Source organism: Phacochoerus africanus, chromosome 7, assembly GCF_016906955.1.
Source record: "Phacochoerus africanus isolate WHEZ1 chromosome 7, ROS_Pafr_v1, whole genome shotgun sequence".
In the NCBI taxonomy this organism is placed as follows: Eukaryota; Metazoa; Chordata; class Mammalia; order Artiodactyla; family Suidae; genus Phacochoerus; species Phacochoerus africanus.
In genome coordinates, this window is record NC_062550.1 from 78,700,977 (window position 1) to 78,718,486 (window position 17,510).

General features: G+C 42.3%; 1 protein-coding gene across 2 annotated transcripts in view; it reads left to right on the forward strand.

Moving 5' to 3' along the window:
- Positions 1–920: 920 nt before the first annotated feature.
- The window catches only part of TMEM117 (transmembrane protein 117), a 483,071-nt gene continuing 466,481 nt past the window's right edge, over positions 921–17,510 (forward strand). The window contains exons 1-2 of one of the 2 annotated variants that reach the window (XM_047788017.1): positions 921–1,191; positions 9,764–10,068. In XM_047788017.1, coding sequence (XP_047643973.1) covers positions 9,792–10,068 — 277 coding nt within the window. In that variant the 5' untranslated portion in view covers positions 921–1,191; positions 9,764–9,791. Of the gene's footprint in view, positions 1,192–9,763; positions 10,069–17,510 lie in introns of those variants that run through there. The other variant, XM_047788018.1, reaches the window with a different exon arrangement.

Here is a 17,510-nt window from a genome sequence, read left to right on the forward strand (position 1 = left end):
TACTGAAGTAGATATGAACTATCTCATTTCCCACTTGACTGTACCAACTAGTGATCACTTCCCTTAGCACGGACTAACAGTATGCTGGATAGCAGCTTTGAATATATTATAAGCAACCTGTAAACTGAGGTTAATGGTTATTGAGTGTGAATGGAAACAAAGGCTACACACATATGTGATGGAAAAGATGTTACATCGGGAAGAAAGGAATGGGCCAATGTGCTCAGAGGGTCTTCCTCCTGCATGCCGCAAATGAATCATTTACAGAATGCTGAGAACTTCAAGATGCCAAAAGGTTAAAAATTGTGCTTGTGCGTACTTCTATATATATGTGTGCAGACATATGTATGCATCTGTTCATTTCTAAGTGTATGTGAGTTTGTAAATATGTGTGTACCATGTGTGACATTAGCGTGTGCGTGTTATCAGACTAGATAGTTTGGAAAGTAAGTTTAACACTTCTCAGATCCTCGAGGGCTCTGTCTCGCCCTACCCCCACCCCTCCACACCACCCATAGACAAAGGCAGAAAAGATGCCCTGTGACCGGAGATGCCTTCGAAAGTTTGCAGCTTTTAGAGGATATTCCACATGGGAACCCCACTGGTTCCCCTCAGAATGGTGGGTTTTATAAGAAGTTAGCCTATACCTCCGGGTGGAAGGGACTGCAGCTGACGGGCTAGGCTGAAGGCCCGCCGCCCCCTGCGGTCAGTCCCCGCTGGGTACCAAAGTCGTCCACCGCCGCCGCGCGCTCTGCAGAGGAGGGACGGGCCCCGGCAGGCTCCGCCGCGGCACACGGCGCCGGGGCTGGAGTCGGGCCCCTGGCGCGGGTTGGAGCTGAAGAAGCGGGAGGGCGAGGGCGAGGGCGAGGGCGGGGCGGGGGCGGCGGGAGGCCATGCCTCCAGCTGCGGAGGCAGCAGCACAGCTGGAGCCGGCGCGGTCATCAGCGCGGCGGCGTCGCCCTTGCGCTCCCGCGGCCCGGCCCGCGGCCGGCAGACTTTGCGGAGGGCGCCCGGCGTAGGCGGCGGCGGGTGTGGGCCGAGCCGGTATTTATAGCTCGGTGACAGCAGCAGCGGCAGCGACGCCGCCTGTCCGTCTCGCCGCGCTTCCCAGCGAGGCCGTGGGCGCGGCGGAGGGCTGCGCTCCACCGGCTCTCCCGAGTGCGGACGCCCCGAACCCGCGCGGCCCCCTCGGTGAGTACGAGGCCCGGGCGCCCGGCGCGTCTCCCCCGCCGCTCGGTCCCAACGCAGCGGAGCCCTCCCGGCTCGGCCGCCTGCAGCCGCACCGCCTTCTCATCCCTTCCCGCGACTGCGGCCCCGGTTGCGGTCCCCGGCCCGCTGCCACGCACCTCCTTCTCCCTTCCCGGGCCGGCGCGCTGCGGGGCGGGCAAGAGCCCTGGAGGGGGGCCGCCCAGCCCTCCTGCGGGAGGGGCAGGGGAGACTCGCCGGGAGGGCTCGGGGGACCCTCCGACTGCTGGGCTCCGGGGGGTGAGGGATGTCGCCGGGACAGCCGGTGAACTTTCCTCGCTTCAGTGATTTCTAGGACGGGAACTGAGCAAAAGCCCCAGGATTGTTTGTTAATGAAATTAACAGGTTGTAGTTCAGGAGTGTTCTTAAAAATACAACCCCCCCCAGTCCCCATAAAACTTGCATGTTGGGGTGTTTACTAACTTCATCGTGATTAATAAAACTATTTATTTGTCGATTCCTAATTTTGAAAATGTCAGGGCCCCACAAGTGTTTTTGACCCATGTGGGTCCACTCTGCCCTTATTCATTCTACCCTCAGTGGAACAATAAGCGAGTGTGTGTGTATGATAGAGAGAAAGAGAGATGCTAGTAAACATCACATGCTTATTTCCGTATTTATATGTAGATAAAAGTCTCATGAACAACGACAACAAATTTTTGAGTAAAAGTATGTTGAAGAAATGCATTTCCCTCCTTATAATGAAATGTTGTTTGAAATCCATAGAAGGACTTGTAGGAAGATTTCAGGGTTTTGTTTGTCTTTAGAAAAAAGTTCCTCCAATTTATTGACTATAAAGAGCAGTAGTAGTAAGAGCTATGTTTGCTGTAAAGTACTGAATTTTTGTCATGCATATACTTTCTATTTCTCCTCCCCTGGCCTTTGTAATTGAAAGGTAATTATGAATTTTGATATTTTGACTCAGCTGTTTATCCCCACCCCATACCGTCTTCATCTGATCCTTGTGACCAGAAGCCAGTACTTGTTTATTGTATTTGATTTGTTTCTTAAAACTCCCAACCAATCATTTAACAAACAATTTCAGATATGAATGAATTTTGTTTTATTCATTAACTTACTTTTTGGTGTTATGTATAGAATATGATTATGGTGATTAATTCTTTCTCATCGACGCATGTCACTGAAAAGGAAGGCTAAACATTTTTAAAGAATTGGTGATTATTTTTCTACTTTAGGACATGAAAAGGCTCATAAATATTTTGCCATTTTTATGGAAAATGGCTCATGTCTTATTTCAGAGAGAACCCAAGACCTGCTTTGCTTTCAGCTTCTCTATTTTAAAAACTTGCATTGGTTCAGTGCTTTGTTTTTCCAAAGATTGCAGGATAAAAACAAGGGAAGAAAATAACTTAAAGGTTGAAACAGTGTGAAGAAAAGTCTAGGAAGTGATTTATGGATGTGATCCTCTAAATCAGCTAGGGTACCACAAAAATACCATCCTGGTATCTGAGCAAGGCCACTTATGGTGGTTTCATTGATTGACTTAAAAGGTTGCTTTTTTGTTTAAAAGGCTGTGTGGTCTCTTGTGTTGGATAAAAAGTAAGAAGTTCCAACTTTACTTCTGTTGTTATTGCTATTTGTATTTTTAAAACCTGCATTAAGCACTTGCATTATGTAAAATGCTGTGTGTCATCTCCTTATTGCTGTCTGCCTTTCCATCAAACCATTCAAGATAGTAAGCTAAGACCTATCCTTATTTCAGGGCTGGTCTAGGTAACTATATATTTGGTTTTCTCATCTTCTGCCATTTCTCCTTTTACAGACTTGGATATTCCATTATCCAGAGTCTCTTCTGTCTGGAATTGAATCTTCAGTGCTTTTTTCTTACCTAAGTTTGGTCTGTTATCCAGCTGTCATCCATCTACTTATTTTTTCATTTAACAAATCTATCAGCAAAGGTTTTATTGCTTGCCTACTAGGTGCAAGTCATTATCCAGGTCTTACTCCCTTCCCACCGGAATTTCATTAGGTGTTATACTTCGCACTGTAGAGAACACACAGAAGTTCACACTGTAGTACACACAGTGGTAGTTAGGCGTATTGACTCTGGGGTCATAAAGAGGTAGTTCCGCCTTCCTCTGCCAGTCAGTAACTGTATGACCCCGGGCAGATTATAACCCTTTAAAATCTCTATTTCTTCATTAGGATTAGGGTTAATTGAGATAATGCATGAAAGCTGCTTGTCAAGAGCCCAACATAGAAAAGGCATTCTAGAATGTTAATTATTATCACGTTGCCGCTACCTGGTCCAACAGTGTGCATCTCAGGTAATGCATTCACCATCTCAGGAAATGAAAAGTCCATTCTGGGTTTTGCCAGGCCTTGTCCACATCCTGTCCATCCTTTTTAATGTATCCTGTTCCTTTTTAATGTATCCAGAATCTGATACATTTCCAAGCATCCGGGGGAGTGGTCAGATTGCATCACTCTCCTTCCCATCTCACACAGGGTGAAGCCCACATGGCAGGATGGCCTCAAGGCCTGATGCTGCTGCTGCTGCCCAGACCTCTCTGGTCCTTTCATACTCCCCTGCACCGATACCCTGTCCAGTCACACTCGCCTCTTGGCTGTTCCTTAAATGCATGAATCATGCACCCAGCACAGGCCTTTATGATTTGGGGTTCTCTCTCTCTGGATCACTCTTTCCCCAGATATCTGCCTGTCTCATTTCCTTCTTTCACAACTGTGCAATTGTCACATTATAGTGAGGCATTCTCCCCACACTCTTTGACTTTCTCCTGCTTTAATTTTCTCCATCAACTTACAGCTTCCTAAAATACTGTGTATTTAATTTTTCTCTGTTTACTGTCTGATTCCCTCAATTGAGACTCTGAGGCAAGGCAGCTGGAGTGTTGTCTGTTTGTAACCTTCACTGCTTAGGCCAGTGCCTGGCTCACATGGGCAGTCAGGAAGTAGTAAACAAACAAATGATGAGATTATGGAATTAATGAATCTGGACTTCACCGCTTTCTATATATGATTTTGGACAAGTAACTTGAGCGTTCTGAGCCTCGTTTTCAATGTTTGTAAAATCGGGATGCTCTCCATCCGTTGTGTTGTGGAGTTGTTATATTAAAACCCTTTGCCACTGAGAACAGCATATAAAAAGCACCCAGTAAATGTAATATATAGTCGATATTCTTTTCATGCTCATGTTTAATGGCAGCAACCAAGAGTCACTTGTATTTTAACAGTGGTCTTCAGAGCAGGAAGTACCTGAAAGTGGCCAGGCCCTTGACAAATGACATTTCCTTTAGTCTTCACTACAGCCCTGTGAGGAAAGTACTTTCATTAGGATTTTATAGGTGAATAAATAGGATCTCAGAGATCTTCTGGATTTGCCCAAGGTCACAGAACTGGTGAGTAGCTGAGTCAGGTAGAACTGGGCCATATTCTTCCTGCTGCCATTTGTTTTACCTTCAGAAAAACAAATGTTCCTGATTCCTTTGATCATTTCTGTAAAGTCATTGTAATGGTGTGATTTTGCCCATTCAGAACATTAAGAGGTAAAATGTGGTATAAATATAGGCTATCATTATTTATCTTTGAAGGAAGTGATATTGATAACTTAAAGCTCTGTCTGCCCTTTGGTTAGGCAGTTTTAAAAGTATTTCCTAAGGATTAAATGAAGTGATTGTAAAAATCTTCTGTAAACTGAAAACAACGTTACGTACGTTAGTATAATACTATAGCTAGGTCAATTGAAGAAAGTAGCCTTTAACTTTGTTTCGTATGGATACAGCCAAGAAGTGCCCAAAACACAGCTGTCTGCTTCACGAAGTGCATACCGCAAAACATAAAGTACAGGAAGTCTTTTTAAAAACTATTTTTTAAGAAATTGGATTCAAGGTGCTGAAGGAAAGTTCCCACTCTTGGCAGAGTACAGGCACAATCATTTTTAATAAGCTCTCTGATAAGAGCTAAGAAAGGTTGCAGGTGAATTTTCAAGGAGCTTCAGAAAATTTGTAGATGCAATTTTTTTTTTTATCATGGAATAGTGCTTCACAATGAAAACAATGTTCATGCTGCCTGGTTAGGTATTACTAGAGACCAAGACCTACCTTAGCAGGGCTGTGCTTCAAGTGCCCTTTCTTGGCTAGTAGTAGTTTTTTATAGCATATTTTATTAGTTCATCAAGGTCTTTTATATACACATGTGCAAATACATGCCATCTTGATCCTACTTGTCCTTATGCGGAAAGTATCACCTGAGCCAGGGTCCCTGCTGAGAAACATGAAATTCACACACCTGAAGTCCTTGAGTATTTTCATTTATTTGTAAAGACCATAGTAAGGAAGGAAGGTGGGATACTCTAGTTCAATCAAACACATTATTGCAATAATTATTAGGCTGTCAGTGTTGTTCTAGTCTCAGACCTGATTGTCTTTTACATAAACTGTTAGCGTTGTGTCCAAACTAGTCTTTCCATTTTCATCATGCCTCATTCCAGTGAATCATTTTCCCAGCTGGCGGAGAAACCTTTTCAAAACCCTGCCCTAAGCCATTGTACCGCTCTTCTGCTCTGAAAACTTTGATTTCATAGTCTTTACTCAGTAACATACAGAACAGTATTTCTTTTGTATATTCTTCCTTAAATGGGCCCCACATTATCCTTAACTTTCCCAGGACATCCCCAGGTGCCCTGTGTTCCAGCCACACAGAACTTGCTCAGTGCCTGCCCCAGAGACGGCTTTTGCTGTGCCTTTGTTTAACCCAGCTTGAGTGTAATTACCCACCTTTCTATTTTTCCATTCTTAGCCTTTAGTACCAGGTGAAAGACTGGCATGTAGGAAAATCATGACATTTCTAATATCTGCTGTAAATATTGGAAACCACAACTGAAGGCCTGTGGATTATCAGACTTTATATAAAGTTTCAGCCTGTCGTTACCATCATCTTCGACACTGCTGTTAGGTAAAAAAGCAGAGGTGTCCAGGATATTGCTAGTGGCCTAATTGATGATATGGCCTCACTGATGATACCATGACTTAGGAGAGGGAATTGAATGGTATGAGTTAGTCTGGTTCTCAGAGGGCGGGGCGGGGGCGGGGCGCCTCAGTGCTTGTTGCTGGCAGAGTCTTCTTGCAGCCTTTGGTCTCAGCTGCTCTCCTCTTCCCTTAGTGGAGGTAAGTGGTGGGTTGCTCTGCCTTCTCATCTGCAACAGTGAGGGGACTTCTCTTTTACAGTGTACCTCCCATCCAATAGGTGTTTACCGACTGCTTACTATGAGCCCAGGACTGTGTGTGCCCTGAAGGTAAACAGCCCCTTCTCTGGGACGTTATGATCTAGTGAGGGAGGCAGCACATCAGTGGATCATTTGACCGTGATCTGCTAAGAGCTAAGATAAACGCACATTTATTTGAGATAAAAGCTCATCTACGGTAGGAGAATTGAGTTTGAAAAAAAAATTCAAAGGGTTACGTATGCCAAGTAGCACAGTCAATTTGAACAGCCTTAATCCTGGATCATTAACATTAGAATCGTCAAATGGTTGTATTGACCAGCAAGATGCTTTATGGGAACCTCAGAGGGAAAAGCAGTTCTGATGCTCTGGTTAGCAGGCCGAGAGCACTAGGCAAACTTACAGCAACCTTGTGTATGAAGTTAGGGAGTGGAGGCAGGCACAGATGTTATTCAGGATATGATCCAGGTTTTGAAATTTGGGACTCCCTAGAAGACGTCGCTTCAGCTTTGGGATATGAGGCAAGAATAAATAACCACATTTAGTGTAAAATAAAAAGGCCAAATGATCCTGTTCACTAGGCTCATGTCCAAGTCATCAAATCTGTTCCTCTAACAGATTCAGTATGTAAACATGATGGGAAATATTTACTGGAACAAACCCTTCGAGCTTTGTTGTGATGTGTTCGCGGGATCAAGGGCTAGGGATGGATTTTGATTCAAGTGCCAGCTCTTCCACTCACTAGCTATGTGAGCTAATGAGGCAGCACCAGCTCTGCTTCTTTGTTTCCTTACCTGTAGCATGGGAGTGATAGCATTCATAGCACTGCTGTGGGAATGAGGATCTGTAATACAGCAGGATTGTTGTTCGGTGTTAGAGTTCCCTCTCTTGAAGCAGTATAAATACTGGGGAGGAACTGCTGTCTCCACATTTTGTGGAATGTTCTAATTCAGTTTGGGCATGTGGGCATTAACAGAGCCTACAAAGCAGGATTCTGAGGTTAAAAAACAACACCAATAAAATAGATAGATGCCAACCCTCACAAAGCAGTTATTAAAAAAGGCATGTATTCAGTGCTTTAAATCCTGCTGCCTTGCTTGTGTGTGGGTGGGGAAGGGAGGTGCGGGGGGCGGGGGGGGGGGGCATCGACACCAGAATCCCTCACTGGTAGGAGAAGCAACAACAAGAGAAACCTGTTAACTGCTCAGTTGATACTCCTGTTCAGTTCTGATGGGCAGGTGGAAATGATTCCCACTTCAAGTCTCATTGTCCTTGAGGTTTTCCTCTGTGTTCTCTTTTGATAATAGTCTTTGGACATTTCCAAAGATGCTGCATGAACTTGAATTGACAGCTGACCCATGCTTGCACATTGAATTCCTTGACATTGCATGATGTTTGCTTCCGTTCTTCTCCACTTTCTCTGATCTCATTGTTGTGAGAACCACATGGGTCTTTGGGTGATGAACTTCACCTAGGAAACAATCACTTCCTTATGTGATCTGAGCTACAGCCCCTAGGAACAGATATTTCAGCGTATTCATGAAGATCATTAGGGCCTTGACATTTCTTAGAAGGTTTATGAATCCAAGGCACAGTGACTGTTTTGCTAAATTTTATTGCCAGTCTTTTTGCGCATTTGCCTTCCTTTACTAAAATGGCTCAGACAAGTCTTCATTAGCTTAGATTGTGAGTTTAATTGACATTCATCAGTGCAGAACATTGAACTGGAACGTGGGAGCCTTGGGGCCTATTCTCAGATCTTCTATTGACTTAAAGTTATCTCAGGCTTGTGACTTGATCTTTGTATTTTTAGCCACGTGCAGAATGAGAATCTATTATTATTATTGCTTCCTCAGGTTTAATCAGCTCTATTGCTGGGAAAAAAGAGAGCTATAGGACTTCTCTTGGGGCACAGTGGGTTAAGGATCCAGCATTGCCATGGCAGCAGCTTGGGTCCCTGCTGTGTTCGATTCCTGGCCTGGAAACTTCCATGTGCTGGAGGGGCGGCAAAAAAAAAAAAAAAAAAAAGCTGTAGCTTAATCTGAGCACCAAATGGTCTCGCCAAAACAGTCCCAGAATTACATAGACTTAATCACCTGGACACAGTCCTGGTGGACCAAGGTAGGCTTGTGTTCCTTTGCATCCCATGGGCAGGCTGGCTGGCGCCCAAAGAGGACAGAGAGAGGCGCTGAGCAAGATTTAGGGGGTGGGGCCTGGACATCAGCATTTTAAGAAAGCTTTTGTACTCTCAGCGCATGTCCATGTTAGGACCGTATTTTGCAGTGCCTCCGAGCCTTCACACGTGCCTTGATTGGGTGCTCTTGCCTTCTTCAGTGGGGAAAAAAAAGTCCTCCTCCTCCTCCAACCTCTAATTTGGGTATATCCTCCTCCGCAAAAGCTTCCCCTTCCTCCTCCCTTCCACAACAGAGTTGCCCAGGCCCTCCTGTGTGCAACTATTCCTCCATAGACTTAGCTATTTCCTGAAACTTACTCTCTGTTGGAAATTATTTGACACATAGGCTGTGAACATTTTTCAATGTTTAAAAAAAAAAAAAAAAAAAAGGTCTGCAAGTATATGCAGCAAGTTATTAAGGGATCTTACCCTGAGGAGAGGGATTTGGGCAGAGAAGGGTGTTTATTTTTTGTTCATACGTGCTCAGTTTACCTCTATATTGCTTTAATTTTTAAATGATCTGTATTATGTTTGTAACATAAAACATTATAATCTAACAGAGGGTGAGTATTGCCTTGTTGTTTTGTTCTGCATTTCCTCCTGAGATGATTTCGACAAGTCGTCTCAGTCATTCATCCCAACTTTGGGCCATGCTCTGCCTTCTCAGGTCCCTTACTCTCCCCCAACGCTTTTACTTTCTTTCCTGAATCCCCATATGATCAGAGGGATGATGAGCTGGCAGGAAAGGAGCAATGTTCATTATCCTCAACCTCGGACTTGTCTTGGTGCCATAAATAGGAGCAGATCTTTTCCAAAAACCTCTTTTATATTTTTATTTTAAATTTTTTTTTCTTTTTATGGCCACAGGTGTGGCCTTTGGAAGTTCCCGGGCCTAGGGATCTAATCAGAGCTGCCTCTGCGACCTACGCCACAGCTTGCGGCAAGGCCAGATCCTTAACCCACTGAGAGAGACCTGGAATCGAACCTGCATCCTCACAGAGACTATGTCGGGTCCTTAACCTGCTGAGCTACAACTGGAACTCCCCAAATACCTCTTTATTGAGCTGTTTTGAATCTGAACAGATAACAGGAAGAGAGTTTGTTTTGCTGCTCTAACTCCGTGTGTGTCTTTTCTTATGCAGGTAAACTACGGCAGTGAAGTTGTGAAGGATGGGTAAAGACTTTCGTTATTATTTCCAGCATCCCTGGTCTCGCATGATTGTGGCTTACTTGGTGATCTTCTTTAACTTCTTGATATTTGCGGAGGACCCTGTTTCTCATAGCCAGACAGAAGCCAATGTGATTGTTGTTGGAAACTGTTTTTCGTTTGTAACAAATAAATACCCTAGAGGAGTTGGCTGGAGGCTTCTGAAGGTGCTTCTATGGCTACTTGCCATTCTCATAGGACTAATAGCTGGCAAATTTCTGTTCCATCAGCGTTTGTTTGGTAAGTACCCATGGAATGTAACTCGTAGATAATTATTTAATTCTGTTCTCCAGGATAGAGCGTTGCTATTTCTAAATGCCAATTTAGGATGCTTTTCAGTTTGCCTTCCAGCCTTAATTTGCTATGTGCTTTTATAGCTCTGGTTCCTCAACTTTGTTTAATGGTGTACTTTTCTGTGGCCTAAGGAATATTGGCATGGGGTAAAATTAGTTCTAAACTTAATTTTTAAAAAACGGTGTTACATCTCAAATGAATATGTGTGTAATCTTATTTAGAGAAAGCATGGAAATAGCTCTTTTCTCATAAACCGTACCTAAGTAGGATATTACAGAGGGTTTGTACATCATAAGGAGAATGCCTCCGTATCCCACCACATTCTCATTAAAGCAAGCTAACTATTGCCTATATATTTACACATGTTCATTCGGAGAATTAGAACAGGGACCCTAACTTTCTGCCCTCATTTCTTTCTTTCCTCTTTTTTTGAACATTGGCTTCAGGGTGTTTAATTTGAGCCTGATCAACCACAGAACAGTGCTGTAGTGAGGAATCTCTTGATAGTAAGCAACAGAAAAAGAGACTACATTGGTTTAAAAGGTAACTTACTCTAAGGATATTGGGATAGTTCACAGAGACCAAGGGTAGGATTTGCTTTGATAATCGGGCTAGCTGGAAATAGGGCCTTGAATCCCATCAGGATGGTCTTTATCTCCACCTCTCTATTTGTATCTGCTTTATCTTCCCTTCCCACTGAAGATTGCTTCCTATCTACTCTCAAAGCCTGGTTTGACTCCTCCTTCCAGGTTTAAACTGCTAGGTTTAAATGAAGTTGACCCACTTTGGGTGTGGTTCCTACCTCTGGCCCAGTGGATTTTAGCCGGGGGATGGGTGCTACTTATTCAACAAATATTCATTGGTTACTTATTATGCCAGGCCCTATTCTAGACACCGAATCAAAAAAGCAGGGTATCTGCCCTCATAAACACATCCTACAGGAGGGAGAAAGTGCTAAAGAAATAAATGCATAATATGCAAAGAGGTGATAAGTGCTATGGGGCAAAAGAAAGTTTTAAATGCTCCTGGGTCAATTAGGAAGAGAACTTAGTAATAAAATTTGAATTTAGCAATTATGAGATTATAGGTGATGAAGTGTGGGTATTTTCAGTCTAGAAGTTTGCTTAGAAATAAATGGCAGTGGTTTAGGGAAGTAACAAAAAATAGGTATGTAGATACATATAAGTCACAGACACAGGCACAAATAGTGGCCTTAGAGAGGACAGCAAGGGAGAGTGAGATGAATGTTGGGTCTCTAGTAGGTGTGGTTGAGGTGGGGGAGCGGGCCGAGTGTGCTCTCACCTGATGACAGGAGGGAGGAGCTGAAGGAAAAGACGGAGGGGCTGATGAGCAAGGGGCTTAAGAAAGTGCTCAGAGTTGGAAGAGCTACTCTAGGAAGTGTGGATGTGAACGACTAGGACGAATAAAAGGGTTTCTGGTGCTCGCAGTGCCCCCGGGGCAGTCGGCCACTGTCCATTTGAATGACACCCGTCTGAACAGCTGAGCAGTTTTCTCTGTGAGAGCTCAGTCACCTGGAACAGAATTTGAGTGATTCATCTGGGCAGGGAATGCTCAGGCTTGTTGTATTGGAAACAAAGGATGAAAAATAAATGGAGAGTTCTAGTAAAAGACAAATTGATTTGATGAGTGGACCTAGAGAGGAAGAGGGGAAGGTGATCTGGGGATGGGTGGGTAAGGGCCTGAGGGTTTGAGTGAAACAGAGCAGGTGCAGTGGGAGTGTGAAAAGGGAAAGGGCTGATGGGTGTGGCTAGGTGGCCTGTGGCAACGCAGTACAACCCTTCTTCAGTGGTGATTCCCAACCAGGGTGTGTTCCTTAGGGAGTGGAATTAAAGTTAAATGTGGAGCTGGGTCATTGACACAGAGGGTAACTAGGAACTGGGTGTGAGCTGGGCTGTCCACTGGACATTGAGCCAGCATGGTGTGATGGTTGTCATCAAATGGATAAAAGAGGTCAAGGGGAGGTGGTAAGTAGAAGACAGTTTTCAAAAGTAGGTGAAGGGTGCTGGGCAGATAAAACAATAGCTGCCCATTATAAGCAGTGGCTGGATATATTTGTAATCCATTCCATAAATTTGCTCAGCGTAGAAAGCTAGGGCAAACTTAGACCAAAATGTGCAGTTTGGTGGAAAGTTATCTGCCTTTATTATAAGATCAAATGAGAAGCATATGGTCAAAAGAATGGTATTGATAATAAGGGGCAGATCATCTGGCTTTGTAATTGCTACATTTTGTTAAGTTATTCTATTGTAGTCTTATCTCTTATACTGAAATCACATTTAGCCATGGCTTACTTTTTAATTCTCTTATTGGTATTAATAATTCAGTCCTGAAAATACTCTATATTTCAAGTAGTTTTATTGACTACAAATTATTTTAAAATAATGCTAAAGTGGGTCCTTTTAAATTTTGCTTACAATACAAAAGATTTTATAATATAGTCAGCTTAATCACTTCTATTTGGCAAGTTACTTTGCTTTTCTTACTAAAAAATCTATGAAATTATATAGGCTATTAGAGGAGTAATAATCTTCCACAATACTTGGTGATAACTGGGTAGGATAATAACTAGACTCCCAGTTGAATTTTCTGCTGGACTCCAAATTGTCGTCTCCTTCTATCCTTCTTAATGTCTGTGGTTTCTTCCTTCATTCACAGTCTCTTAGTCATTTGCTCCTAATGGTTCTCTCCTTCTCTAATTCATTCTAGATTCTGCTATTGGAATCTTTTTTTTTTTTAAACATGGCTCCAGTTGCCGAAATATTGGCTGCCTCTGTACACTGATGCCAAATAGGACTTGGAGAAGGGACTTGTGGCTGCCTGATGGGAGGGGGAGGGAGTGGGAGGGATCGGGAGCTTGGGCTTATCAGACACAACTTAGAATAGATTTACAAGGAGATCCTGCTGAATAGCATTGAGAACTTTGTCTAGATACTCATGTTGCAACAGAAGAAAGGCTGGGGGAAAAATGTAATTGTAATGTATACATGTAAGGATAACCTGACCCCCTTGCTGTACAGTGGGAAAAAAAAAAATAATTAATTAAAAAAAAACAAAAAACAAAAAACTCGGAGGCATAGTTGGAGGAAATAGAAAAAGTAGCTTTCACTGCCAGTCAAAGAGGGGAACAGAGCAGGCTAAAACCTCAAGGACTGTGCCCCCCTTGGAGGGAGTAGTGAGGAGTCATAGTGTTTGAGGAGCAGGGCGTGGTCAGTTCATGGACATTTTCCCGATTGGTGGGAGGTGAGGTCACTGGGAGTCAGCATCATCAACCTTCTGGTTTCAACCATTCTGGGGTCTTGGTGCTTATGGGCAGTGTGCAGTTGACTTTTTCCACCTGCTGGAGGCTTCAGCACCTGAAAAGCAGCTTCAAGGACATGGCTCAGAATATTATCTACAGTCTTTGAAGGACCAAAGGTCCTTGACTTTGTTGAATGGCTGAATTATTATTATTGTTTTTTTTCCTCTGTATTTTTTTTTTCTGCTTCTCTGATTAAGTTGGTTCTTTGACTAAAGTTTTTCTATAGATAAAAAGGCAAGTGGAGGACATGAATGTGGGTGGGGAGGTGTCTACTCTGCTCGGTTATACTCCTGTGACCTACAGAACAAATCTAAACTCTAGTTGTATCCAAAGCACGTTGTGATCTCCTCCTCCCTGACTTTCCACCTGGTCTTTTAATGTTGCGCACTGGGCAGAATTATTTCCTGGTTCTCCAACCTCCTATGTTCTCTCTTGTGTCTCTGCCTTTGCATGTGTGCTCTCCTGTGCCTGTTATGCTTGTCATCTTCTTGTTATTTTGGCTAATTTCTCTTTTTCCTTCATATCCAAGTTCAAGCATCATCTTCTCTGTGACACGTTCTCTGACTCCCTCCTGTCAGGCTTAAGTTGTCTTTCCTCCACCTCCAACTGTGTCCACTCACGCCAAGGAATGTATGGCACGGTGCTCTGGAACTGAAGCCGTGCAGCCTTACGGAAAAGAGCCCAAAATTTAATGCAGGCGCACACATCAGTCTCGTTGATTTGGAATGTGATAAATGATTCTTCCCTTACTCCCCTCAGACTAGCATTTGTACATAATTCGTTTGTTTGAGAGGCCATATCTAAACCTTTAACAATGTGTAGATCCAAGCTTACGGTTGGTGATGGCAGTGGTGAGGAAGGTGTATGTATGTTGGGAAGAGTGGGATTATTAATAAAAGCCCAGAAGTGTTTTTTTGTTTTTTGTTTTTTTTGGTTTTTTTGCTACAGAAATTGGTACAGTTGACACAATAATCAGAATCATTTTGTGTGATCAAGTAAACAGTTTCTTTTTTTTTGTAATTCTCTAATGAAATGCCAAATAAAACTATATGATAGAATGCTGCTACCCCTTTCATTTATTAGTTTGTTGAGTCTTCCCTCATTTGTTTTATTATGGAAAGTCTCAGGAGACTCCAAAGGGATGACACAAGATTGCCATTTTAAAGCACACGTGAGGAAGAGGGAATGATTGTGTGAGCATGTGATTTCATCCAGTGTATTGGTTATCAGTTTTGGTTTTTGTGAGACATGAATGTTACAATTTTGTGGCTATTTAGTTAACAGTGTGAAACCCTCTCATGTTTTACAATTTGTAGTGGGATTTGTCCCAAAGAAAAATACTGACTCTGGCAAATTGGAAATTGCATTTTATCAGAGACAGAAATGATTAAGCGCATTTAAAACTATTCCCCTCTCACCTGTGGTGTGTGATTGGAATAAAATGAGAGTTGGTTTTTCTACACATCAGGGCTAAAATTTTAAGATTTCAGACTGGTCGCAAATCCTACATTTCCCAAGTGCAAAATATAATTTAAGAGCACATGTGAAATCAGAATGAATACATTTTAGAAAAATTTCTTTAGGTTTAACACTGAATCTTGTTAAGGTGGTTATTATATTAGGGATTTATGAAAATTGGATTCCATTGGAATATTAGTATATCTTCCAATGCCTTTCTTTTCCATTTTTTGGATGATTCCATTGTTAAAAAAATAAATACGTGTTCAAATAATGAATCATAGTTTTTTTGAAGATTGTGCATTGGGGATATCCATGACTAGAGACATCTAAAATTATTATTGTAATAAGACTTATACAAATGGGGGACTTTAAGTTTTTGAGCTTATTCAGGAAATCATTTTTATTCCAAAAGGGAATTGAAATGATTTACAAAAAAGTTGTTATTTATATTTAATACAAAAGGAACGGAAATGAGGACTACAGAACCAAATATGTTTCAGTTTCATGAATTTTGCCACCTTGTTGGTTTTTGAGCTTCCTTGGAGGCTAGGCAAAAGGGGAAATGTGATACATTGTGTAGCTTTGGGTATCAGAAATGATGAAAACTGCAAGTTTCATGGGAATTTTTCTTTGCCCTAAATTCTGGTAAGGATTTGTATGTGTGTGCAGGAGACACTGAATGGAAAGATGTCAAGTGCAGAAATGGATTTTGTATTCTTGTGTTTTAAAGCAAACTTTCATAAAAGTTTAGCGTATAGCTTTAAACATAAGAGCACTTTGTGATACTCTATTCCCTGAAAGTAATTATACGAGGGGTAGAGTGATCAGGGTCTAAATAATGCCTTCTGATTGAATAGCTTTATCTGAGGCTGGATCTTAGAACATCAAGATTGTGACAAATGAATGGCTCCTGCTGTTGGCACTCCCTCGTTTCTTTGTTTTCTAACATGTGCAGAGAGCCTCTGCTATTTGCAGTTTTCTTTTTAACATGAAAGAAGGGCAAAATGACTCAGAATGAGCAGACAGGCAGAGTGTATGAAAATGATTCTGGGCCTGTTAATATTGTAAAGTTCCTTTTTCAAAAATATATACTCATTTGTATAATTATTTCATTAGTGTCTCATTTCCTAGCCATACCGTAAATCTCACAAGAGCAGGGATCGCATTGTGTTGCTTATCACTTAATCCTCCTTGTCTGAAACAATGCTGGGCACATAGTATTATTTGATCCATTTAAATGAATAAATAAATTAATATTCCTTTGTCTTTTACATTTTACCTTTGCCAATGTTGCCTTTTTATTGTAAGCTATAGAAGTGTATTCATTTGTTCCTTTATAAAATATCAGACACGGTCTCTAGTCTCAAGGAATTTAAAATCTGGTTAAAGAGATAAGGTACATATGCATGAAAAATTAATTACTCTGATAATACAAGGAAATGAATATCAAGTATCAGCTGAATCCTACAGACTGTGAAAGCTGTAGGAATTCAAGAAGGGAGTTCGTAGTGGACCAGGAAGGCGAAAGAAAACTTTGTTGCCCATGTGGGATGTAAGGAGTCTGAAGCATGAGTGAGATTAAAATCGTCTGATATGATGCAACGAATTCATTTCAAGTTTCAGGTTGTAGGGTAGCGGGTGTGAGCCAAAGAGATGAAAACAGTTACTTAGCTTTTTTCAGGGTGGAGGAAAACTGAGGAGGTCCTGCCCATTTTGACCCGGGTGAAAGGTTTGTGTTAGGAAAGAGCAAGAGGTGCAGTGGAAAAGCAACTTGTGTCGAAATTCTTGGTCTTTATATGCTGGTCTCATATTTTGGACTTTATCTCTTCCATTGCAATACTTGAATCAAGATGAGTATTTGGACAAGATGGGAGATGATGACACAATTCATCTTGAAGCAGAATCTGGTGGGAATTGGAGGAAGAGGGAGATATTAGGGGAGTGAAAGGATGTAGGAAAGTGTTTTTGGAGCCTCCTGTATGCCTGCAGGCTTGAGATTGTTCAGGCGAGTCTGGAACGGGGTGGGACAGTGGGCAGCAGGAGCGGGATTCTTGCAACTTTGCGAAGCTTCAACAGCTGATGGGATATGAGGAGGTGAGAGTAAGGGTGAAATTATAGGTAGCTAGGAAGTTTGGGATGGGTGACTAAGGGAGTGATCATCTCATTAACAAAAGAGTTATTAGGAGAATCCAGTTAGAGGAGCTGGATATAAGTTCAGTAAATGGTGGGTTCAAGTCATGAGAACATAGGTGATGGCCCATTGACCTTGAGTAGTGCTCAGTACAGCTCAGTATGGCTTGACTAACCTTAATCCGGCCCATCATTTCTTACCCAACCTTCGAGACTGGATATGTTTCCAACTTCAGTGCATATGCTTATATTTAGTAGCTTGCCCTGTGGGGCTAAAGAAATACTCCATCATCAAACACATTACTGTATCTGTAGCTGAATACATATATTCACATGAAGTGGTGTAAAGGCTATAAACAGCCTCAGATCAGTTCAGGTTAGGTTTTGCTGCTAAATGAATTCAGGTTTGGTCAGGTCTTGCCTACAAATCATTTGCAAAGTCAGAGTCTTTTGGATGTCAGAATTTCAGGAACTGGAT